Raw genomic sequence first — 23,345 nt, 5'->3', positions numbered from 1 at the left:
GCAATCATATATCCAGCAAATGGCTTGTATACAAAAAAGATTAATAATTCTCAAAACTCAACAGTAATGATATCACGAAAAGAAAATTCCAAATGAGTATCCTTTATGAATATAGATGCAAAAGTTCTCGAAAAAATATGAGCAAACACAGTCCCTTTTAAAGCGCTGCCTGCCAGAAAAGCAGCATTTTTTTTTTTTTTTTTTGAGATGGAGTCTCACTCTGTCACCCAGGGCTGGAGTGCAGTGGTGTGATCTCGGCTCACCACAACCTCTGCCTCCTGGGTTCACGCTATTCTCCTGCCTCAGCCTCCTGAACAGCTGGGACTACAGGCACGCGCCACCACGCCCAGCTAATTTTGGTATTTTTAGTAGAGACAGGGTTTCACTATGTTGGCCAGACTGGTCTCAAACTCCTGACCTCATGATCCGCCCACTTTGGCCCCCCAAAGTGCTGGGGTTACAGGCGTGAGCCAGAGCCTGGCCGAAAAACAGCATTTTTTAAAGGATTATGTACCATAACCCAGTGGGATTTATCCCAGGAATGCAAGGGTGAATGAACAGACGAAATTCAATGTCATACGCCACATTAACAGAATGGAGAAAAACCCACGCGATCATCCCAACTGATGCAGAAAAAACCATTTCATAAAATTCAAAACCCTTTCATGATAATAAGACTCAATAAACTAGGAATAGAAACAAACTTCATCAGGCCGGGCGCCGTGACTCATGCCTGTAATCCCAGCACTTCAGAAGGCCGAGGCGGGTGGATCACTTGAGATCAGGAGTTCAAGACCAGATGCCCAACATGTTGAAAACCCATCTCCACTAAAAATACGAAAATTAAAATTAGCTGGGCATGGTGGCGCACGCCTACAGTCCCAGCTACTCAGGAGGCTGAGACACGAGAATTACATGAATCCAGGAGGTGGAGGCTACAGTGAGACGAGATCGCACCACTGCACTCCACCCTGAATGACAGAGGGGGACTGTCTCAAACAAACAAACAAAATACAAACACAGCTAACGTCATACTCAATGGTGAGAAACAAAAAGCCTTTGAAAGAGACAAGGATGCCCACTGCTGCTGCTTCTGTTCAACATTGTTCTGGACATTCTAGCCAGAGCATTACTCAAGAAAAAGAAATTAAAGGTATCCAAAATTGGAAAAGAAAACTATTTCTACTTGCAGATGACATGGTCTTATGTATAGAAGATCCTCCAAAACAGGCCAGGCTTGGTGGCTCAAGCCTGTAATCCCAGCACTTTGGGAGGCTGAGGCGGGCGGATCTCAAGGTCAGGAGATCGAGACCATCCTGGCTAACATGGTGAAACCCTGTCTCTACTAAAATTACAAAAAATTAGCTGGGAGTGGTGGCGGGCACCTGTAGTCCCAGCTACTCAGGAGGCTGAGGCAGGAGAATGGCGTGAACCTGGGAGGCGGGGCTTGCAGTGAGCCGAGATCGTGCCACTGCACTCCAGCCTGGGCAACAGACCAAGACTCTGTCTCAAAAAAAAAAAAAAGAAAAAAAAGAAAGACACCCCATCTCTACTAAAAATACAAACATTAGCTGGGTGTGGTGACGTGAGCCTATAGTCACAGCTTTTTGGGAATCTGAGGTGGGAGGATCCTTTGAGTCCAGGAGGTTGAGGCCGCAGTGAGCTGTGATTGAGCCAATGTATTCCAAGCTGGGCAACAAAGTGAGACCCTGTCTCAAAATAAAATAAATAATGAAAATGAGTAAAGGACTTGAATAGACATTACTTCAAAGAAGATACCCAAATGGCCGGGTTCAGTGGCTCACGCCTGTAATCCCAGCACTTTGGGAGGCTGAGGCAGGCGGATCCCTTGAGGTCAGGAGTTCGAGAACAGTCTGGCCAACATGGTGAAACCCCGTCTCTACTACAAATACAAAAATTAGCTGGGTATGCTGGCGGGTACCCATAATCCCAGCTACTTGGGAGGCGGAGGTGGGACAATCGCTTGATCCCGGGAGGCAGAGGTTACAGTGAGCCAAGAACACGCCACTGCACTCCAGCCTGGGCAACAGTGCGAGACTGTCTTAAAAAAAATATGGCTGGGCACGGTGCCTCACATCTGTAATCCCAGCACTTTGGGAGGCCGAGGTGGGCGGATCATGAGGTCAGGAGATGGAGACCATCCTGGCTAACACGGTGAAACCCCATCTTTACTAAAAATACAAAAAAATTAGCCAGGCATGGTGGCGGGCACCTGTAGTCCCAGCTACTCAGGAGGCTGAGGCAGGAGAATCGCCTGAACCTGGGAGGTGGAGGTTGCAATGAGCCGAGATCCCACCATTGCACTCCAGTCTGGGTGACAGAGCGAGACTCCGTCCCCAAAACAAACAAACAAACAAAAAATATACATATGTCACACACAAATGGCCACAAAGCACTTAAAAAGATGCTCAACCTCATTAGTCACTGGGGAAATGCAAATCAAAACCACAGTAAGATACCATTCCATATCCATTAGGATGGCCATGGTAATAAATAAATAAATAAATAAAAATACCAAGTGTTAAGGATGAGGAGACATTCACTGCTGTTGGGAATATAAAATGGTCACTGTGAGAAGAAGTCCAGCAGTTCCTCAACAAGTTTCACGTAGAGTTGCCATATGACTCAGTGGGTATGTTACATACCCAAAAGAAGTGAAAACAGGTGTTCAAATAAAAGCTTGTATGTAAATGTTCACAGCGGCACTATTCACAATATACAAAAGGGGCCGGGCATGGTGGCTCACGCCTGTAATCTCAGCACTTTGGGAGACCGAGGTGGGCAGATTGCTTGAGGCCAGAAGTTCAAGACCAGCCTGGCCAACATGGTGAAACCCCATCTCCACTGAAAATACACAAAGTACTGGCTGGGCACAGTGGCTCATGCCTGTAACCCTAGCACTTTGGGAGGCCGAGGCGGGTGGATCACCTGAGACCTGGAGTTGGAGACCAGCCTGGCCAACAGGGTTAAACCCCGTCTCTACTAAAAATACAAAAATTAGCCGGGCGTGGCAGGTGCCTGTAATCCCAGCTACTTGGGAGGCTGAGGCAGGAGAATAGCTTGAACCCGGGAGGCGGAGGTTGCAGTGAGCTGAGATCAGGTCAGTGCACTCCAGCCTGGGTGACAGAGTGAGTGAGAGTCCATCTCTAAAATAAATAAATAAATAAATATTTTTTAAAAATACAAAAATTAGGGGGTGTGGTGGTGCATGCCTGTTGTCCCACTACTTAGGAGGCTGAGGCAGGGGAATCACTTAAACCTGGTAGGCGGAGGTTGCAGTGAGCGGAGATCGTATACTGCACTCCAGCCTGGGCAACAGAACGAGATTCCGTCTCAAGCAGACAAACAAACAAACACAATATATACAAGGTAGAAATAAACCAAACGTCCTCAGCAGGTGAATGGATGAACCAAATGCAGTGTGGTTTTTCCATTAAAATGAATGAAATTCTGGGGCCAGGCGCGGTGGCTCCTGCGTGTAATCCCAGCACTTTGGGAGGCTGAGGCGGGCAGATCACCTGAGGTCAGGAGTTCAAGACAGCCTGACCAATATGGCAAAACCCTGCCTCCATGAAAAATACACAGTTAGCCGGGCATGGTGGTGCTGTAATCCCAGCAACTCCAGAGGCTGAGGCAGGAGAATTGCTTGAACCCAGGAGGCGGAAGTTGCAGTGGGCCAAGATCGCGCCATTGCACTCCAGTCTGGGCAACAAGAGTGAAACTCCATCTCAAAACAAATAAATAAAAATAAAGAAATAAATAAAAATAGTGACCAGGGTCTTGCTATGTTTCCCAGGCTGGTCTCGAACTCCTGGCCTCAAACCATCCTCCTGCCTCACCGTCTCAAGTAGCCAAGACCACAGGCATGTACCACCATGCCCAGCTTTTAGGATTTTATTGGTATGAAATACCCAGAACAGGCAGATCCACAGAGACAGAAAGTAAATTCATTGTTACTCAGGAGCTGAAGGGATGGGGGAAGGGGAGGTAAATGCTTTATGGATTTGAGATTTTCCATCTGGGGAGTAAAAAGTTCTGGAACTAAACAGAGGTGCTGGTTGTATAATTCCGTGACCGTACTAAGTATCACTTCATACTTTAAAATGGCTAAAATGGTAAGTTTCATGTTATGCATATTTTCCCACAATTAAAAAAAAAAAAAACTCAGCAGTAGAGAACAATTTAAAAACGGGCAAGAGATGTGAAGATACATTTAACCCACGACAACATGCAAATGGAAACAAGCACCTGGAAAGAGGTTCGGAATCACCCGCCACTGGGGAAATGCAACTAAGACCACAAAAGGAGGTGTTGCCGCAGAGAGAATGGCTGAAGGTTAAAAATAGCGACTGCAGGGATGTTGACAGTGTGCAGAGAAAGTGAGGCCGGGAGCTGTGGCTCACGCCTGTAATCCCAGTGCTTTGGAAGGCCGAGGCAGGTGGATCACTTGAGGTCAGGAGTTTCAGACCAGCCTGGGCAACATGGTGAAACCCTGTCTCTACTAAAAATATAAAAATTAGCCAGTCATAGTGGCAGGCACCTGTAATCCCAGCTACTTGGAGGGCCGAGGCACAAGAATTGCTTGAAACCGGGAGGCGGAGGTTGCAGTGAGCTGAGATGGCCCCACGGCACTCCAGCCTGGGTGACAGAACGAGACTCCCTCTGAAAAAGAAAGGAAAGAAAGGAAAGAAAGGAAGAAAGGAAGAGAAAGAAAAAAAGAAAGAAAGAAAGAAAAAGAAAAAAAGAAAGCAAAGCAAGCAAGCCAGCAAGCCAGCCAGCCAGCCCCACATTGCTGGCGGGGCTGTGAAATGATGCAAACGCTGGGGAAAATATTGTGGCTGATTTAACAGACGGATACAGTGCATGACTCGCAACCACAGCAGAACATCAAAGGGCTTGACGGCCATTTCTCCGTGGCTCACAGACACTTGAGAACATGCTCCACATCGCTGGCCATTAGGGAGATGCCAATCAAAACCGCAGCGAGACACCACGTCGCACCCACCGGCATCGTTAGTACACGACAAACAAAAAGCCACAAAGTAGCAAGTGTTGGCGAGGACAAGAACCGTGACCCTGCTGCGCTGCTGGGAAGACAGTTTGGCGTTTCCTCAGAATATTTAACACATAATTACTCTGTCACCCAGCAATTCCCTCATAACTATACACCAAGAACGCTTGAAAACGGGATCGGGAGGGGCCGTTTGCACACCCACGTTCACAGCAGCATTACTCACCATCGCCCCAAAGGGGAGGCAGCCCAGGTGTCCATGAAGAGGCCCACAGATGAGCGGACGCGGTCGATGCGGTGCCTGCACACAGCGGGACACAGTTCCCCACAAAAGGGAAGGAGATTCCCACACAGGCCAGGCCGCGGCGGCGAAGGCGGAGGATGCTGCACTGAGAATCCAGCCGGTCTCCAAAGGACAAATCCCGTGAGGCTCCCCCTGCGCGCAGTCCCTGGAGGCGCTGAATCCACAGACAGAAAGTGGACGGGGCGCCAGGGCTGAGGAGGGGAGGGGGCGTTTGATAGGGACAGAGCTTCATTTTGGGAGGACAGGAGAGTCTGAGAACGGATTTTGGGAGGACGGGAGCGTCTGTGAACGGATTTTGGGAAGACGGGAGCGTCTGTGAACGGATTTTGAGAGGACGGGAGAGTCTGAGAACGGATTTTGGGAGGACGGGAAAGTCTGAGAACGGATGGTGGGGATGGATGCACCGAATGATCCTGAATCAAGCACTTCAAAGCAGATAAAATGGCAACACCGGCCCCCCAACAGTCACGCCACGCTGAAGCTGGAGACGAACTCGCCCCAGCAAGGTGCTCCAGGGGCCTCCGGAACTCCGGCCGCAGCCCCTTCCCCGGGGCCCCCCAGTTCCCCCACAAACCCTCCCACAAGCCCTCCGGCCCCTCCGCCCCCGCGCCCCCCGCAGGCTCCGAGGCTTCGCGGTGCGGTTCCCTCTGCGGGTCCCAGGCCCGCGCTCCGTTCGCCCCCCAGGCCGGGATGTCCCCCTCCCCCAGCCGGCCGAGGGGCGCCAGCGCGGCGGAGGGGGCGGGAGGCCGGGCCGGGGCGACAGCTGGGGGGGCGGCCCTGACCTTCCCGGGATCGCTGGGCGCGGCCGGGCCGTCCCCTTTCCGGGCGCCGCCATAAAGGGGCCTTGCGGGGGCCCGGGCCGTGGCCGCAGCGCTCAGCTCCTGCGCCCCGACCCCGCCATGGCCCCCCGGCCCCTCCTGCTGCTGCTGCTGCTCCTCGGGGGCTCCGCCGCGCGCCCCGCGCCCCCCAGGTGAGCCGCCCGCCAGGCCCGCCCGCCCCCCGGGCCCCACCCGCCCCCAGTGCGCCCTGACCCCGACCCCCGACTGCCCGCAGGGCCCGGCGACACTCAGACGGGACGTTCACCAGCGAGCTCAGCCGCCTGCGGGAGGGCGCGCGGCTCCAGCGGCTGCTACAGGGCCTGGTGGGGAAGCGCAGGTGAGGCCGGGTAGGGTGGGGGGTCCTGGCGTGGTGCCCCAGCAGCAGCGCGACCCCCCCGCTCCAAGACTAACTCTGTTTTGGGGCGGGGGGCAGCGAGCAGGACGCAGAGAACAGCACGGCCTGGACCAGGCTCGGCGCGGGTCTGCTCTGCCCGTCAGGGTCCAACATGCCCATCCTGCAGGCCTGGTGAGCACCCGCCCCACCGCAGACCCCACTCCAGACCCCACCCCAGACCACTCCTTCTGTCCTGGCCTCCCCGGGTCAGCGCTGGTGGCTACTGGAGGCCCAATTCCAGCAGCGGGGCCGGGGTCTCCAGCCCCAGCCCTCAGACCCTCACGTGCTGTCTCTGCAGGATGCCCCTGGACGGGACCTGGTCTCCCTGGCTGCCCCCTGGGCCCAGGCCTGGGGTTATGGTTTCAGAACCAGCTGGCGCTGCTGCAGAAGGAACCTTGAGGCCCAGATGAGGAAGGAACCCCCTCACCACCTGCCCGGCCCAGGAGCACAGCTGCATTTGGGGTGGGGGGCAGGATGGGGGAGAGGGGGAGGGGTGGTACTTGGCACCAATAAAGGAGGAATCAGACCCAGACGCTGGGAGTTGTCTGTGTCCACTCGGTGTAATCGAGGCAACCCCTGTGTAGCGGGGCTGAGGGATGGATGGAGGCCCATCCACCCAGCAGGGACTGACCACACCCAGCTGCCCTTTACACCTGCAGGCACAGCCGGCCCCTCATCCTTATCTCTGGCATCAGGGCCACCTCCTGTACCTCGACTAAGTACTGCAGGGCCCCGCCCCACCCCTTGTCATCCATTAGGAAACATTCTGGGGCTCAGGGGAGCCCGGACACCCTCTCAGCTCCTGCCCGGGGGCCCATGTGGTCAGTGTTTCTGGAAGGGGTAGTGGGGAGGGTGTGAAGGGGCCAGGGGGGCTCAGGCCGGCAGGAAGAGGGGAGGGTGGAGGTGTCACCTGGGGTGCCAGGAATCCACTCTGGCGTGAGGACTCCGGACCCTCTGTCTTGTGTGGCCTCGGACCAGTGGCTTGACCCCTCAGAGCCTGTGGAGCACGGAGCGTGCAGGGCTTGAAGGCGACCATGGGGGCACCGTGCAGGGTTAGGACACTGAGCCCAGCCCCAGCCATGAGAGGCCAGAAGCTTCGGCGCACAGGCCTGGAGGAGGAGAACTCCACCTCCCCCTCACGACAGCCCCTTCCTCGCCCCGACCCCACCCAGTGGCCTCTCCCTAGAGCTGGGGGCTTGTGGGGGGCCGATGAAAAGAGCAGGGCACGTGTCGAGTCTCACCTCACCCCCTCTGTCGGGCACCAGGGCCCCCCAGGAGCTCCCAGCTGCCCCTCACAGCCCCGCCTTAGCCTCAGTCACTAAGGCCCTGTCCAGCCCCACCCTGAGAAGCCGACTTGTCTCTGGGGCAGGCAGGGGTGTCCCCAGGACACAGTGAGGAGAGCCTTTTCCTTCAGAACCTGCTGTCAGGCAGGGAGGGAGGTGCTTCCTGGGGAACACCCGGGTTCTGAGCCTCAAGGGGTGGCCTTAGGAACTCTGCCTGAGGGAGATCTTAGGGGAGGAGCCAAGCCAGGGCAGCCTGGGCTAGGGAGGCAGGTTCCAGACACCCCGACACCAAGGGCCGAGCCCCCGCCCCCAGCCCCCAGCTTCTCTCCCACACCCTAGCCCTGCCCCTGCCCTGCCCCTACCCCCACGGCACCCATGAGCCGCTCTCCAGTCCCTTCTGCCCTGTGCCTTGGTGCCTGTGACCTGAGCCCCCTGGTTGACTCCTGCACTCAGTCCAACTTGGGCCAAACGACCGCCCCTCCTTCTGGCAGTGGGCTGGACCAGCCGGCCAGCGGGAGCCCCCTTGGCAGAAGCCGGTCGTAAAGGATCATAAACTGGGCGGCGTCTGGCTGGGGCGAAGGTCGCTGAGGTAGGAACTGCGCCAGTCCTAGACGCCAGACCCGCTCGGACCCTCCCGTCAGGTGACAGCCGCCAAGATGGGGTCTTGGGCCCTGCTGTGGCCTCCCCTGCTGTTCACCGGGCTGCTCGTCCGACCCCCGGGGACCACGGCCCAGGCCCAGTGTATGTGCGGGCAGGGGTAGGTGGGGCACGGGCGGCGGGGAGCCAGGGGCTGGGAGGCACTGATCCCTCCTCTGCAACCTTACAGACTGCTCTGTGAACAAGGACATCTTTGAAGTAGAGGAGAACACAAATGTCACCGAGCCGCTGGTGGACATCCACGTCCCGGAGGGCCAGGAGGTGACCCTCGGACCCTTGTCCACCCCCTTTGCATTTCGGATCCAGGGAAACCAGCTGTTTCTCAACGTGACTCCTGATTACGAGGTGTGGGCGGCAGGCGGGCGGGATATGGAGGTCCCGGGAGAAGGGCACCTGCATCCTCAGGCCACACCTCCCTCGGGGGCCTAGGAGTTCTATGCCTGCGGGCATCCACTGACACCCATGCTTGGTGGTGCCTGCCCTAGAAGGCTGGGCCATTTCGGGATGAAGCTGCCTGGGCCCACACCCTCAGCACTGACCACTGATGATGGGGACCCTGGGCCAGCGCCTGCCCCCTTGGCCTCAGTCTCCCCACCTGTGGGACAGGACGGTGACTGCAGACCTGTCTACATCCACAGGAGAACTCACTGCTTGAGGCTCAGCTGCTGTGTCAGAGCGGAGGCACATTGGTGAGTCCCCGCCCCACCCGGCCACCTCTGCTGGGCTCTGCCCTGCCGGTCCAGGACCAGTCTTTGATGACGTCAGCCAGGGTGTGGTTTCAAATGCCACCCCCCGAGGGTGATGCCCACATTTCCTCCAGTCCAGACTCTGCCCTGAGCTGTGGAGTCCCCGTCACTGACCCCTTGTCCAGCAGACACCCCATCCAGTGTGCCCAAGACTCCCACCCACTCCCTCAACCATCCACAAGGAATGCACCTTTATCCTGCCAGTCACGGGAACCACCTTGGTTCCCACTCGCCCTCCCTCCCCACGTGTCCCCCACAGCCCCCCACTGGTAAATCTGTTGGCTGTGCCCCAGCTCGACCCAGAAATCCAGAGTCTGTCCACCTCCAGTCCCATCAGGGCCGGGACACCAGCACTCATTTTGGGAAACTTCCAGCTGGCCCACCGGCTTCCCTGTTGCCCTTTGCCGGCCCCAGTCCACTCCACGTGGCAGAACAGCCCCTGTGGATGTTGTAAACCAAGGCTGCCCAGCCCACCCCAGCCCTCCACGGCTCCTTTCTCACCGAGTCAAACCCAGACGTACTGTGCGGAGGCTCCGCTGCAGCCTCAGGGCTCCCGCCAGGCACGCCCCTCCCTCACCGGCTCAGGACTGCAGTCTTCAGAGAAATCCCAACCACCCTATGCCCTGTTGCATCCCAGCCCCGCTCCCCCAACATCCTGCTTCTTGACCGGCGGCATTTTTTTTTGGCTTTATTAAGGAAAATTGCAGAATCCTGAGGCCAGCACAGGCCCCCTCACCTACCAGCACACAGAGGCTCTGTGCCCTCCACGCACCACGGCACGTCACCCGCACATATCTTGGGATGTGTCTCTGAAAGAGAGAGGCTCTTTTTTGAGACAGAGTCTCACTCTGTCACCCAGGCTGGCGTGCAGTGGCGCGATCTCGGCTCACTGCAACTTCCGCCTCCCGGGTCCAAGCGATTCTCCTGCCTCAGCCTCTTGAGTAGCTGGGATTACAAGCATGCGCCACCACGGCCGGCTAATTTTTGTATTTTTAGTAGCGATGGGGTTTCTCCATGTTGGTCAGGCTGGTCTCAAACTCCTGACCTCAGGTGATCTGCCCGCCTCGGCCTCCCAAAGTGCTGGGATTACAGGTGTGAGCCACCGTGCCCGGCTGACAATCCAGTTTCTTCACAAATAAATCTCCAGGAAAAAAGATGGGAGAAAGGGAAAGGTACAAATGAACAGAAACTCAGGAGAATTACCAACCAGGTCCATAATGTGGGCCCTGATTCAAACAAACAATTGTTAAAAAAACCCTTCAGAGACCACGGGGAATGTGGCATCCTGGACATTTGAGGTAGAAAGTGACCGCTTTTCCCAGGTGTGACAACGACATTGTGGTTATGTTCTAAAAAGAAGAGTCCTGGCCGGGCGCCGTGGCTCACGCCTGGAATCCCAGCACTTTGGGAGGCCGAGGCGAGTAGATCACCTGAGGTCAAGAGTTCAAGACCAATGTGGCCAAAATGGTGAAACCCCGTCTCTACTAAAAATACAAAAATTAGCTGGGCATGGTGGCAGGCACCTGTAATCCCAGCACTTTGGGAGGCCGAGGTGGGCGGAGGCCGAGGCAGGAGAATCGCTTGAACCTGGGAGGCAGAGGTTGCAGTGAGCCGAGATCACACCACTGTACTCCAGCCTGGGCGACAGAGCGAGACTGTATCCAAAAAAACCCAAAAACCAAAAAACAAAAACAAAAACCAAAAAAAAAAAACCAGAGAAAAGAAAATGGATTGTCTTTCCTCACCTGAGATTCTGCTGGCTGCATCCCCAAGTACCTGCATTATTTTTCTGTGGAGCACCTGCCACCTCCTGGCTTTATAAAGTCCTTTTTGTCTGTTGTTATAAGTCCTGCCAGGACAGGCACCACCAGGCAGAGATTTGTCTCTTGTGATCTCTGAATCCCAACGCCTAGAGCTGTGCAGCCCCCCTGTAGCCCCCCAACAACTGAATGAGCGAGTGGACGGATGGCCGTCGAGGGGTGCACCCCACTCACGGCGGGGACGGGTGGCCGTTGAGGGGTGCACCTCACTCACGGCGGGGACGGGTGGCCGTCGAGGGGTGCACCTCACTTAGGGCGGGGACAGGTGGCCGTTGAGGGGTGCACCTCACTCACGGTGGGGACGGATAGCCGTCGAGGGGTGCACCTCATGACGGGGAGGGGCTGTGGGAGAGGCTGACGGCCACATCCTGCAGGTGACCCAGCTAAGGGTGTTCGTGTCAGTGCTGGACGTCAATGACAATGCCCCCGAATTCCCCTTTAAGACCAAGGAGATAAGGGTGGAGGAGGTGAGGCCAGCACGAAGCCGCGGGGGACTGGGCACGGGGGTGTAGGAGCCCAGGGTGAGGGCAGGGGGTGAGTGGTGGCCGGGGGCTCAACCACAGTGGAGGTCCACAGGGGCCAAGAGTGTGGCCGGACCAAGCCCCTCTCCCTCCCCAGGACACGGAAGTGAACTCCACCGTCATCCCTGAGACGCAACTGCAGGCTGAGGACCGCGACAAGGTCGACATTCTGTTCTACACCCTCCAGGAAATGACAGCAGTCAGTGCCGCCCACCCTGCCCCAGCACCAGCCCCTGGCCTCTGACACCCGCAGCCGCCCTCGCCCTCTCAGGCTCTTAGGCTCTGTCCTCCCTGACCCTCCCCAGGGTGCCAGTGACTACTTCTCCCTGGTGAGTGTAAACCGTCCCGCCCTGAGGCTGGACCGGCCCCTGGACTTCTACGAACGGCCGAACATGACCTTCTGGCTGCTGGTGCGGGTGAGCAGGTCACCCCAGCCCCGAGTCCCACACACTTGAGGCCCCCCTGGCCCCAGCTGCTCCCAGGCCTGATCCAGCACAGCCGTCTGTTGCAGGACACTCCGGGGGAGAATGTGGAACCCAGCCACACTGCCACCGCCACACTAGTGCTGCACGTGGTGCCCGCCGACCTGCGGCCCCCCTGGTTCCTGCCCTGCACCTTCTCAGATGGCTACGTCTGCATTCAAGCTCAGTACCACGGGGCTGTCCCCACGGGGCACATACTGGTAATGGGGAGGGAGAGGCAGTGCACGGGGCAGGGCCTTCCAGGCAGGCTGGACACAGGGACGGCCAGGATCAGGAGAAGAAGGGCGGGGTCGGGGTCAGGGGGTGGGGCCAATTTTGATTGTGATTTTGAAACAAATACAGACTCTCCTTGTAAACCAATCCTTCCCATCTTGAGGGGGTGACGGAGCAAACCCTGAACACACAGGGAGGAGCGTGGGCCCCAGAGACCGCCTCCAGGCGGTCTCAGGGGCCTGGGGAGGTGGGCTGGGGCCCTGGAGCTCTTAAGGGATGGTGACATCTCTGCCCTGCTCACAGTCACCACTGGGCCCACACAGGCTGTCTGCAAACCTTCCTGGCACCAAGGCACCTGGGGCCACCAAACAGTACATGAGAGGCAGAAATGCAGACCCCGGGAGCCCCCACTTCCTAAATGTTTGCTTACCCGTCAAGACAAGCCTTGTGCAAATGGGACTCAGTATCTTTGGGCAACTTGACTCATTCATTAGTAAGGGACCCACAGGGGTGTTACTGACTGTGATGCTGGGACAAGGGACTATCCTAGGCAGGCAGGGACGCCCGGCCACCAGCAGGACTGGGCCCCTCCTCAGCCAACCCTGCCCTTGATGGGGAGTCAGAGGGGCCAGGCTGGGGCCATCCACCCCAGCCCCACGACGTGCCCTCCCCTCCGCCATCCCTGAAGCCATCTCCCCTCGTCCTGCGTCCTGGACCCATCTACGCTGAGGACGGAGACCGCGGCATCAACCAGCCCATCATCTACAGCATCTTTAGGGGTGAGTGGGGCCCAGCCCTCAACAATGCCCTGTACCCCCTCTGTCCCTGTCTCCATCCCCACCTTGGGCAGAGCTGGCCGGGTCCCTGGGCCTCAGGAGGCCAGGGCTGAGCACTTCCATCATCCTCCCAGGAAATGTGAATGGTACATTCATCATCCACCCAGACTCGGGCAACCTCACCGTGGCCAGGAGTGTCCCCAGCCCCATGACCTTCCTTCTGCTGGTGAAGGTGAGGTGGGCACCTGCATGGGGGGCAGGGCAGAGGGGGCAGGGTGGAAGGTAGGGCGGGGGGGTCAGGGCTGGGGGGCCGGGGCAGGGCCCCCGCCAAGTCTGCACCTGCCCTTCCTGAGCCCCAGCCTTCAGCGCCAGCTCCACCTTCAACCCCACTAGTCACTGCTGCCTCCCCCGCCTCCAGGGCCAACAGGCCGACCTTGCCCGCTACTCAGTGACCCAGGTCACCGTGGAGGCTGTGGCTGCAGCCGGGAGCCCGCCCCGCTTCCCCCAGAGCCTGTATCGTGGCACCGTGGTGCGTGGCGCTGGAGCGGGCGTTGTGGTCAAGGATGCAGCTGCCCCTTCTCAGCCTCTGAGGATCCAGGCTCAGGACCCGGAGTTCTCGGTAGGGAGTACATCCAAGGCTGATGCCTGCCGCCCCCACTGGCAGCCTTCCTGTTGCCCAGGGTCCCTGGGCCCACCTGGCCTCCCCTCTGTGGGTGGGTCAGGGCTGTACGTGGGAGGCAGCCTGGCCGGGGACTCAATGAGACCCTGTCCAGGACCTCAACTCGGCCATCACATATCGAATTACCAACCACTCACACTTCCGGATGGAGGGAGAGGTTGTGCTGACCACCACCACACTGGCACAGGCGGGAGCCTTCTACGCAGAGGTGCAGGGCAGGGCAGGCGGGCATCTCCAAGGGTGTGGGGCTTAAAGATGTGTCCAGGAGGGACAAGCCCCTTCCTGCCCCAGGTTGAGGCCAACAACACGGTGACCTCTGGCACCGCAACCACAGTCATTGAGATACAAGTTTCCGAACAGGAGCCCCCCTCCACAGGTGAGCCCCCCTCCACAGGTGAGCCCCCAGGGTTCTCCAAATAAGCCCCTTCGGTGGCTCCTTTCCCGCGGTAGGTGTGCAAGGGGCGGGCAGAGGCAAGCCCAAGCACTGTTCCCGGCCCCCAGATGTCCCCCCATCCCCAGAGGCTGGAGGAACAACTGGGCCCTGGACCAGCACCACTTCTGAGGCCCCCAGACCCCCTGCGCCCTCCCAGGGACCCTCCACGACCAGCTCTGGGGGAGGCACAGGCCCTCATCCACCCTCTGGCACAACTCTGAGGCCACCAACCTCGTCCACACCCGGGGGGCCCCCGGGTGCAGAAAACAGCACCTCCCACCAACCAGCCACTCCAGGTGGGGACACAGCACAGACCCCAAAGCCAGGAACCTCTCAGCCGATGCCCCCCGGTGTGGGAACCAGCACCTCCCACCAACCAGCCACACCCGGTGGGGGCACAGCACAGACCCCAGAGCCAGGAACCTCTCAGCCGATGCCCGTCAGCAAGAGCACCCCATCTTCAGGTAGCACCCACTCTGTTGCCTTCCCTCCCTGACTCCGGTCATTGGCTGGTATGGGAAACGCTGTAGGAAGGGTCCACCCCAGGCTGACCTGGCCTGACCATGAAATCCCAAAGAGGAGTCTGTTTGGGACTGACAGACACAGACAGGCCCAAGGCCCCCAGTGAGGTAACCTGTGATGTGTGTAGGACAGAGGCCAGATGTGGGGTCCAGCGAATCCCACGATTCCCACGGCTGCCGCTCACCCTGCAAGTCCCTGCACCTCTTGTGAGCTCCTGTGAGCAGCTTGGCCTCCCGGGTGGGAGGGGGTGGGCAGGGTCTCAATGGGACACACAGGCCCCTTGAGCCAGGGTCAGCAGAGCCTGAGATTTGGGAGACAGCCCAGGCCTGGGTGGAACCCAAGTGTCCCAAGCCTGGCACAGGTTGGCATGGGAAATGCCTGGGGCACTCAACAGTGCGGGGGTGATGACGTTTTCCACTGCGATGCCAGGTGGCGGCCCCTCGGAGGACAAGCGCTTCTCGGTGGTGGATATGGCGGCCCTGGGCGGGGTGCTGGGTGCGCTGCTGCTGCTGGCTCTCCTTGGCCTCGCCGTCCTTGTCCACAAGCACTATGGCCCCCGGCTCAAGTGCTGCTCTGGCAAAGCTCCGGTGAGGCCCAGGGTGGAGAACAGGGCAGGCGACCAGGCAGGAAGTGGGGGACGGGAGAGGGGAGGGCAGAGGGACAGATGTGGAGACGGAGGAGTGTCCAGCGTGGAATGAGGGTGTGCAGAGGCCAAGGCTGCAGAGACCCAGGGACCCCGCTGACGCCTCGACTCCCGCCTGCAGGAGCCCCAGCCCCAAGGCTTTGACAACCAGGCGTTCCTCCCTGACCACAAGGCCAACTGGGCGCCCGTCCCCAGCCCCACGCACGACCCCAAGCCCGTGGAGGCACCGATGCCCGCAGAGCCCGCGCCCCCCGGCCCCGCCTCCCCAGGCGGTGCCCCCGAGCCCCCCGCAGCGGCCCGAGCTGGCGGAAGCCCCACGGCGGTGAGGTCCATCCTGACCAAGGAGCGGCGGCCGGAGGGCGGGTACAAGGCCGTCTGGTTTGGCGAGGACATCGGGGCGGAGGCAGACGTGGTCGTTCTCAACGCGCCCACCCTGGACATGGATGGCACCAGCGACTCCGGCAGCGGCGACGAGGGCGCGGGGAGGGCTGGGGGTCCCTACGATGCGCCCGGTGGTGATGACTCCTACATCTAAGCGGCCCCTCCACCCTCTCCCCCAGCCGCGCGGGCACTGGAGGTCTCGCTCCCCCAGCCTCCGACCCGAGGCAGAATAAAGCGAGGCTCCCGAAACCCAGGCCATGGCGTGGGGCAGGCGCGTGGGTCCACGGGGGCCCCATTCACTCGGTCCCCCGTCGTCATTAGCGCTTGAGCCCGGGTGTGCAGATGAGGCGGTGGGTCTGACCACGCTGTCCCCACCCCAAGGCTGCAGCACTTCCCGTAAACCACCTGCAGTGCCCGCCGCCTTCCCGAGGCTCTGTGCCAGCTAGTCTGGGAAGTTCCTCTCACGCTCTAACCACAGCCCGAGGGGGGCTCCCCTCCCCCGACCTGCACCGGAGATCTCAGGCACTCGGCTCAACTCAGACCTCCCGCTCCCGACCCTACACAGAGATTGCCTGGGGAGGCTGAGGAGCCGATGCAAACCCCCAAGGCGACGCACTTGGGAGCCGGTGGTCTCAAACACCTGCCGGGGGTCCTAGTCCCCTTCTGAAATCTACATGCTTGGGTTGGGGCGCAGCAGTAAACACCCCACCCAGAGACCTGGACTGAGGCGCGCTGGGGGTGGGTGCGCCGTGTGGCCTGAGCAGGAGCCGGACCAGGAGGCCTAGGGGTGAGAGACACATTCCCCTCGCTGCTCCCAAGGCCGGAGCCCAGGCTGGGCGCCCATGCCCAGAACCATCAAGGGGTCCCTTGCGGCTTGTCAGCACTTTCCCTAATGAAAATACACCATTAATTCCTTTCCAAATGTTTTAATTGTAAGAGTATCTGATATTCTTGACTGAACAATGTAAAAAACCCAAAGGGGGCTACGCACGGCGGCTCTCGCCTAAATCCCAGCACTTTGGGAGGCCGAGGTGGGCAGATCACCTGAGGTCGGGAGTTCGACACCAGCCTGACCAACATAGAGAAACCCCGTCTCTACTAAAAATACAAAATTAGCCGGGCGTGGTGGTTCATGCCTGTAATCCCAGCTACTCGGCAGGCTGAGGTAGGAGAATCACTTGAACCCGGGAGGCAGAGGTTGTGGTGGGCCAAGATTGTGCCACCGCACTCCAGCCTGGGCAACAAAAGCGAAACTCCATCTCAAAAAAAGAAACGCAAACGGTGCAGCTGCCCCTTTTTCGAGGCACGTCCACCTCCCCTTACCCACTTCCTTTTTTTTTGAGACTGAGTCTTGCTCTGTCCCCTGGGCTGTAGTGGAGTGGCTCCATCTCGGCTCACCGCAGCCACTCCCAGCGCCCTCCACTCCTCCCTACTCCGCGCTGGCCGGGGCGGGGTTCCGCTGGTCGCATCCAATAGTAAGAACAGGCGGCGCGCGCCCTTCCCGGAAACTCCCGCCTGGCCACGGGACCTCCTGGGCTGCACCTGCAGCCCCTCGGGCCCCGCATCCGGCCCGGCCACCGTAATAAAAGCGCCGGCCCTCCGCTTCCCCGCGAGACGAAACTTCCCGTCCCGGCGGCTCTGGCACCCAGGTACTGGGGACCCCAGACCCACGCGGTGCAGGCCGGGAGCGAGAGCCTCCGTGGGGGCTCCGTGACCCCGGAGGGGTAGAGCCAAGGGCTGGGGGAGCCTGAGAGATGAGGGTCGGGCGGGGAGGGAGGCGGAGGCGGAGACGGGGTTACGGGTTACGCGGAGCTGAGAACGGGACGGGGTGGGATCGAGGAGGGAGGCGGAGGCAGAGGCGGGGTTCCGCGGAGCTGAGAACCGGACGGGGTGGGATCGAGGAGGGTGCGAAGCGCCACTGTTTAGGTTTCGCTTTCCCGGGAGCCTGACCCGCCCCTGACGTCGCCTTTCCCGTCTCCGCAGGGTCCGGCCTGCACCTTCCCGCCAGGCCTGGACACTGGTTCAACACCTGTGACTTCATGTGTGCGCGCCGGCCACACCTGCAGTCACACCTGTAGCCCCCTCTGCCAAGAGATCCACACCGAGGCAGCCTCGGTGGCTACAAGCCCTCAGTCCACACCTGTGGACACCTGTGACACCTGGCCACACGACCTGTGGCCGCGGCCTGGCGTCTGCTGCGACAGGAGCCCTTACCTCCCCTGTTGTAACACCTGACCGCCACCTAACTGCCCCTGCAGAAGGAGCAATGGCCTTGGCTCCTGAGAGGTAAGAGCCCGGCCCACCCTCTCCAGATGCCAGTCCCCGAGCGCCCTGCAGCCGGCCCTGACCCTCCGCGGCCGGACACCCGCAGGGCAGCCCCACGCGTGCTGTTCGGAGAGTGGCTCCTTGGAGAGATCAGCAGCGGCTGCTATGAGGGGCTGCAGTGGCTGGACGAGGCCCGCACCTGTTTCCGCGTGCCCTGGAAACACTTCGCGCGCAAAGACCTGAGCGAGGCCGACGCGCGCATCTTCAAGGTGGGGACCCCAGCCCCGCCCCGCCCCGCCCCGGGTGGGAGAGCCCGCCTAGGACCCCGCGGGCCCGGCACACGTGTTCTGTCCCCCTCTTCAGGCCTGGGCTGTGGCCCGCGGCAGGTGGCCGCCTAGCAGCAGGGGAGGTGACCCGCCCCCCGAGGCTGAGACTGCGGAGCGCGCCGGCTGGAAAACCAACTTCCGCTGCGCACTGCGCAGCACGCGTCGCTTCGTGATGCTGCGAGATAACTCGGGGGACCCGGCCGACCCGCACAAGGTGTACGCGCTCAGCCGGGAGCTGTGCTGGCGAGGTGAGCGATGCCGGCTGCCAAGGGCGTTGGCATTCGTCCTGCTTGGGCAAAGGGGAACATTGTCTGGGTCAGATTTGTGGTTTTAGAAGCTGTTCTGGGAGAGGCTGCCAGCAGGCCCAGGACAGGTGGAGAGCCACATCCCCACCTCCTCAGGCCACAGCCTAAGGGTTCACAGCCAGGAAGCTGGTGGGGGCTACACCAGGCTCTCCTTGTCTCTCTCACTCTGGTGTCGGGGCCTAACGCCTGCCCCATTCTTTCTCAGAAGGCCCAGGCACGGACCAGACTGAGGCAGAGGCCCCCGCAGCTGTCCCACCACCACAGGTAGCCTTCTCTCTGCCTGCCTCTCCTCCTACCAGGCCGCGGAACTGCTTACGTTGACCCTGACTTTTCCCTGCAGGGTGGGCCCCCAGGGCCATTCCTGGCACACACAGATGCTGGACTCCAAGCCCCAGGCCCCCTCCCTGCCCCGGCTGGTGACAAGGGGGACCTCCTGCTCCAGGCAGTGCAACAGAGCTGCCTGGCGGACCATCTGCTGACAGCGTCATGGGGGGCAGATCCAGTCCCAACCAAGGCTCCTGGAGAGGGACAAGAAGGGCTTCCCCTGACTGGGGCCTGTGCTGGAGGTGTGGGCGTGCCCGGGGAGGCGGGGAGCGCGGGAGGGGCCAGTGCACCTGGACGGACACTTGAGAAGGGGGCTGGGGATTGGGGAGCTGGAGAATTAGGAGGGGACCACCGTTCCCACTGTCCTCCCCTCCTCAGGCCCAGGGCTCCCTGCTGGGGAGCTGTACGGGTGGGCAGTAGAGACGACCCCCAGCCCCGGGCCCCAGCCTGCGGCACTAACGACAGGTGAGAGGGGTAGGGGTTGGGAGGCCTGGGGCACAGGGAGGGGCTAGGGATGAGGTGCCAGCACAGGATTCCCTTCCGGATGCAGGCGAGGCCGCGGCCCCAGAGTCCCCGCACCAGGCAGAGCCGTACCTGTCACCCTCCCCAAGCGCCCGCACCGCGGTGCAAGGTGAGTGGATCCCAGGAAGGGGCAGCCTGTCCCCGCCCACCCCCGTCACTCACGGCTTGTCCCCGCCCACCCCCGTCACTCACAGCCTGTCCCCGCCCACCCCCGTCACTCACAGCTTGGTCTCCACACAGAGCCCAGCCCAGGGGCGCTGGACGTGACCATCATGTACAAGGGCCGCACGGTGCTGCAGAAGGTGGTGGGACACCCTAGCTGCACGTTCCTATACGGGCCCCCAGACCCAGCTGTCCGAGCCACAGACCCCCAGCAGGTAGCATTCCCCAGCCCTGCCGAGCTCCCGGACCAGAAGCAGCTGCGCTACACGGAGGAACTGCTGCGGCATGTGGCCCCTGGGTTGCACCTGGAGCTTCGGGGGCCACAGCTGTGGGCCCGGCGCATGGGCAAGTGCAAGGTGTACTGGGAGGTGGGCGGCCCCCCAGGCTCCGCCAGCCCCTCCACCCCAGCCTGCCTGCTGCCTCGGAACTGTGACACCCCCATCTTCGACTTCAGAGTCTTCTTCGGAGGTCAGTGAGGCCCCTGCCTGGGGGGCTGTCTCCAGGGGTCCTTGGGAGCACCTGCCTGCCAGGTACTCAGCAGAGTCCCCTTCTTCAGAGCTGGTGGAATTCCGGGCACGGCAGCGCCGTGGCTCCCCACGCTATACCATCTACCTGGGCTTCGGGCAGGACCTGTCAGCTGGGAGGCCCAAGGAGAAGAGCCTGGTCCTGGTGAAGGTGAGACCAGAGCCTCAAGGAGGGGAGGCCACGTGCTCAGGCCCACTGACAGACGCCTGATGCCCTCAGAGCCTTGGAGAGGGGGAGGGGAGGCCATACACCGGGTCACTGACAGATGCCCGACGCTCTCAGAGCCTGGGGAGGGGGAGGGGAGGCCACACGCCGGGTCACTGACAGACGCCCGATCCCTCCTGGCAGCTGGAACCCTGGCTGTGCCGAGTGCACCTAGAGGGCACGCAGCGTGAGGGTGTGTCTTCCCTGGATAGCAGCAGCCTCAGCCTCTGCCTGTCCAGCACCAACAGCCTCTATGACGACATCGAGTGCTTCCTTATGGAGCTGGAGCAGCCCGCCTAGAACCCAGTCTAATGAGAACTCCAGAAAGCTGGAGCAGCCCACCTAGAGCTGGCCGCGGCCGCCCAGTCTAATAAAAAGAACTCCAGAACACGTACTGGCATCTTGGCTGGTGGGGAATTGGGTCCAGGCTGCACACGGGTGAGGCCCAGGGAGGGAGGGGACCTCCACGGCCTCCCTGCACACCAACTCACTTCTGTCTTCACCACACACATCACAGCCAAGCTCTGACTCAAAGAACAAGACTGTTGACAGGCCAGTGGCCGCCAAAGCCACTCCCACCAGCTGTGCCGAGGGCAGGGGCAGCATTTCCCCATGCAGGACACCTGTCGCCAGCCCTCAGGCTGCCACTGCTGCACCCTGCCTCCAGGAGGCAACGGTGTTGAGTGCAAACTCGAGCAATTATTTACAAGAGCACAACATAATTGGAAAAGAGAAAGTAAAGATATTCCTAATTCAGAGCCAGAGGTACACAGCAGCGGTTGGCGGGAGGCCACCTAGAGATTTATCAAAGACGCGCCACCCCACCAGGAGCCCCTCTTGATCACCAAGTGCTTTATCTTCCAAGTAGTAAGTCAATCAAGAGGTTTCTAAAGATAATCCATTTTTGATAAATTAGAATGGAAACAGTGTCTCTATAATATACATACAAAAGTGTCCAGTTTTCAACTGTGAGCAAGACAGGCGCACAGACCAGGTGTCAGCGCAGGAACCCGACGGCAGGCATGCTGATGCCCCCCATTTCCCGCCACTCCCGACAGCTCCCCGGGCATGGCCCCGATTCCCGCCACTCCCGACAGCTCCCCGGGCATGGCCCCGATTCCCGCCACTCCCGACAGCTCCCCGGGCATAGCCCGTGATTGCCTGGCCTCAGCCCTCGGCCCCCTGCGTGGGCGGCTCCTCGCCGGCCTCTGGTTTCTTGTGTCTGCGCATGTGCCTGTACTTGTCCACGTACGCCTTCACCAGGTTGGCCACCTTCACGGGGTTGATCTCTCCACTCTTGCTGTGGCAGATCTGGAGAAAGAGGTGCAATCACCAAATGCCCTTTCACATCCAGATGTTCCGGGCCAGAGCCCAGGGCCAAAGCTGGGCTCCCTCGCCTGCCCTGCTCAGGAGCAGGCCCTGGGTGCAGCACGCAGACAGACGGCGGCAGAGGCCGCCCCACCTATGTGAGACCCCCGTCCTGTTCGCTATGCCGCTCACAAGGCCACTGAGGGTGGGTCCCACGGTGTCGGAGGGGGGAGCATGGGCTGAGACGTCACCAGGCAACTGCTCACCTCTGGGGGTCGTTCTCCCACCTGTAAGCTGGGCGTGGGCTGGGTAGTTTTAAATTACCCAGGGTGCACTGAGGCACCCTCCTTCCTAAGCATCTGCCAGGGGCAGCCACAGGCGAACAGGCTTGACCCCAGGCCTACAGGATGTGGCAATACAGCCCCCGACCCCTAACCTGGCTGGCTGACCTCGGGCCTGCACTCATGGTCACCCCAAAGTCCATGCTGACGAGACAGCAGTGACGTACCGCCCGTGACCCCGAGCCCCACACACAGGCTCGCACGCAGCCCACCTTCTGCACGGCCTTGCGCAGGATGTCCTTGTACTCCTCCTTGGTCACCTCCCTCTTCTGGTAGAAGGGCTTGATGGCCAGCTTCACCTCCTCCACAGCACGCTCCTGCATGTGCAGCTTCTTCATGTACTAGAGGGGACACGTGTGTGATGCGGCCAGGAAGGGAGCTGGGAGTCCCTCTGGCCAGAGGCACTGTGGTTCTGGACACCCTTGCAGTTCCAGAGGCACAGCGACCACCTTCCGCCCATAAACTCAGCCCCAGCAACTTTAGTTTCAAAGTAAGACGGGAACATGGGGAAAGTGGGAGGAGGCAGGACTCACCTCCTCCTTCTTGGTTTTCTCTGCAGCTAGCCTGGGGGCCGGGGTCTTCTCCTCCGAGTTGCTGGCTGCAGTGGCTTGACTGGCTGGCTCTGAGGCTGGGGTCAGGGCAGCGGGCACTGGGGCCAGGGTCTGTGCTGCCCCACAGCCCACTAGCGGCAGGCTCCCCTGAAGGATGAACTGGACCGTGGGCTGGCTGACCAGTGCGCAGGGTGGGATGCTTGAGGGCTGGGCCGGGGCAGGCGGCAGGCCGGGGCTGTAAACCTGGGAGGGACACCCCTGCTGAGCACTGGGCCCTACAGCTAGCAGCTCTGTGCCCAGGAGCCGTGAGGCCTCAGCCCCAGCCTAGTGTGGTGTGTGTGGCACGGGTGCCAGGCCACTGCCCACGGCCCACAGCCCTCCAGCCCAGACACCCACCTGAGAGGGGTCTGTGTCTGGGAACCCGGGTTCCGGAAGCACGTGACTGGGAAAGGGCAGCTCGGAGAACGCCTGCCTGACCCCTGTGGGGGCCACGTCCTCCATGTCCCAGGCTCCTTCTCGGGGCTTCTGTGGCCTGTGAAGTGGTGCCCCTGGGGGCCCGACAGACAGGGAGGTGGGTGCTCTGTGCCCACCCCTGCCCAGAATGCTGTTTCATGGCTGGAAAAATCCAGAAAAGCGCCAGGAGCAAGGACCACAGAGCAGCCCTCAGATCCACCCCCAGCAGCAAGGGGAGGTTGTGAGGTGTGCCAGCTCCTAGCCACTGATCCCCGACCATGACCTGTTCTGCCCACCTGCAGGAGACCCCCACACACACTATCCCAGTGTTCCCTGGCTCCAGAAGCTCCCTGTG

General features: G+C 60.3%; 4 protein-coding genes across 39 annotated transcripts in view; 3 read left to right on the top strand and 1 right to left on the bottom strand.

The window, feature by feature from the left end:
* Nucleotides 1-5,283: 5,283 nt before the first annotated feature.
* SCT (secretin) lies at nucleotides 5,284-7,080 on the top strand. 2 transcript variants are annotated; one of them, XM_063783641.1, is made up of 4 exons: nucleotides 5,284-5,842; nucleotides 6,390-6,491; nucleotides 6,588-6,680; nucleotides 6,847-7,080. In XM_063783641.1, exons 1-4 carry the CDS (start codon nucleotides 5,778-5,780, stop codon nucleotides 6,956-6,958), a joined length of 372 nt encoding a protein of 123 aa, XP_063639711.1. In that variant the 5' UTR covers nucleotides 5,284-5,777; the 3' UTR covers nucleotides 6,959-7,080. The 2 variants fall into 2 exon arrangements, with proteins under 2 accessions (XP_063639711.1, XP_001149616.2); XM_001149616.8 differs by lacking the exon at nucleotides 5,284-5,842 and adding an exon at nucleotides 6,089-6,306.
* Nucleotides 7,081-7,458: 378 nt separating this feature from the next.
* Nucleotides 7,459-16,626, top strand: CDHR5 (cadherin related family member 5). Of its 8 annotated transcripts, none has more exons than XM_016920013.4 (15): nucleotides 7,462-8,572; nucleotides 8,658-8,833; nucleotides 9,127-9,177; nucleotides 11,429-11,521; nucleotides 11,673-11,774; nucleotides 11,881-11,991; nucleotides 12,087-12,257; nucleotides 12,959-13,049; nucleotides 13,181-13,278; nucleotides 13,465-13,665; nucleotides 13,820-13,933; nucleotides 14,017-14,101; nucleotides 14,245-14,622; nucleotides 15,110-15,267; nucleotides 15,445-16,626. In XM_016920013.4, the coding sequence occupies exons 1-15, from the start codon at nucleotides 8,488-8,490 to the stop codon at nucleotides 15,856-15,858; spliced, it is 2,328 nt and encodes a 775-aa protein (XP_016775502.1). In that variant the 5' UTR covers nucleotides 7,462-8,487; the 3' UTR covers nucleotides 15,859-16,626. The 8 variants fall into 8 exon arrangements, with proteins under 8 accessions (XP_016775497.2, XP_016775500.2, XP_016775499.2 ...); XM_016920012.3 differs by having other exon boundaries at nucleotides 7,463-8,572; nucleotides 14,227-14,622; XM_016920008.3 differs by having other exon boundaries at nucleotides 7,459-8,572; nucleotides 11,673-11,735; nucleotides 13,465-14,101; nucleotides 14,227-14,622.
* A 423-nt stretch (nucleotides 16,627-17,049) lies between these two features.
* IRF7 (interferon regulatory factor 7) lies at nucleotides 17,050-20,727 on the top strand. Of its 8 annotated transcripts, none has more exons than XM_016919999.3 (11): nucleotides 17,050-17,353; nucleotides 17,688-17,990; nucleotides 18,076-18,238; nucleotides 18,333-18,543; nucleotides 18,806-18,864; nucleotides 18,941-19,166; nucleotides 19,303-19,389; nucleotides 19,475-19,555; nucleotides 19,687-20,076; nucleotides 20,165-20,283; nucleotides 20,482-20,727. In XM_016919999.3, the coding sequence occupies exons 2-11, from the start codon at nucleotides 17,971-17,973 to the stop codon at nucleotides 20,635-20,637; spliced, it is 1,512 nt and encodes a 503-aa protein (XP_016775488.1). In that variant the 5' UTR covers nucleotides 17,050-17,353; nucleotides 17,688-17,970; the 3' UTR covers nucleotides 20,638-20,727. The 8 variants fall into 8 exon arrangements, with proteins under 8 accessions (XP_016775488.1, XP_016775494.1, XP_016775490.1 ...); XM_016920001.3 differs by having other exon boundaries at nucleotides 17,196-17,353; nucleotides 18,809-18,864; XM_016920005.2 differs by lacking the exon at nucleotides 19,303-19,389 and having other exon boundaries at nucleotides 17,193-17,353.
* Nucleotides 20,728-21,221: 494 nt separating this feature from the next.
* PHRF1 (PHD and ring finger domains 1) overlaps nucleotides 21,222-23,345 on the bottom strand; it is a 38,291-nt gene continuing 36,167 nt past the window's right edge. For 18 of the 21 annotated variants that reach the window (XM_063783637.1, XM_063783638.1, XM_016919996.4 and 15 more), the window contains 4 exons: nucleotides 22,934-23,085; nucleotides 22,520-22,780; nucleotides 22,199-22,327; nucleotides 21,222-21,648 (listed from right to left, as the gene is read on the bottom strand). In XM_063783637.1, coding sequence (XP_063639707.1) covers nucleotides 21,505-21,648; nucleotides 22,199-22,327; nucleotides 22,520-22,780; nucleotides 22,934-23,085 — 686 coding nt within the window. In that variant the 3' untranslated portion in view covers nucleotides 21,222-21,504. The remainder of the gene's footprint in view (nucleotides 21,649-22,198; nucleotides 22,328-22,519; nucleotides 22,781-22,933; nucleotides 23,086-23,345) is intronic. The other 3 variants (XM_016919993.4, XM_063783634.1, XM_054661835.2) reach the window with 1 other exon arrangement.

This window comes from Pan troglodytes, chromosome 9, assembly GCF_028858775.2.
Source record: "Pan troglodytes isolate AG18354 chromosome 9, NHGRI_mPanTro3-v2.0_pri, whole genome shotgun sequence".
Lineage (NCBI taxonomy): Eukaryota > Metazoa > Chordata > Mammalia > Primates > Hominidae > Pan > Pan troglodytes.
The sequence above is the reverse complement of the archived record's forward strand: the minus strand, read 5'-3'. Positions and strand labels throughout refer to the sequence as shown.

Coding starts and splice junctions, on each gene's coding strand:
- SCT (XM_001149616.8), top strand. CDS start 6,236: ATGGCCCCCCGGCCCCTCCTGCTGCTGCTGCTGCTCCTCGGGGGCTCC. Junction 6,492..6,587: donor GGCCTGGTGGGGAAGCGCAG/GTGAGGCCGGGT, acceptor GGCGGGGGGCAG/CGAGCAGGACGCAGAGAACA. Junction 6,681..6,846: donor ATGCCCATCCTGCAGGCCTG/GTGAGCACCCGC, acceptor CTGTCTCTGCAG/GATGCCCCTGGACGGGACCT.
- CDHR5 (XM_016920006.3), top strand. CDS start 8,488: ATGGGGTCTTGGGCCCTGCTGTGGCCTCCCCTGCTGTTCACCGGGCTG. Junction 13,050..13,180: donor CATCTACAGCATCTTTAGGG/GTGAGTGGGGCC, acceptor TCATCCTCCCAG/GAAATGTGAATGGTACATTC. Junction 13,279..13,464: donor CCTTCCTTCTGCTGGTGAAG/GTGAGGTGGGCA, acceptor CCCCGCCTCCAG/GGCCAACAGGCCGACCTTGC.
- IRF7 (XM_016919997.3), top strand. CDS start 18,017: ATGCCAGTCCCCGAGCGCCCTGCAGCCGGCCCTGACCCTCCGCGGCCG. Junction 18,865..18,940: donor CAGCTGTCCCACCACCACAG/GTAGCCTTCTCT, acceptor TTTTCCCTGCAG/GGTGGGCCCCCAGGGCCATT. Junction 20,284..20,481: donor AGAGCCTGGTCCTGGTGAAG/GTGAGACCAGAG, acceptor CCCTCCTGGCAG/CTGGAACCCTGGCTGTGCCG.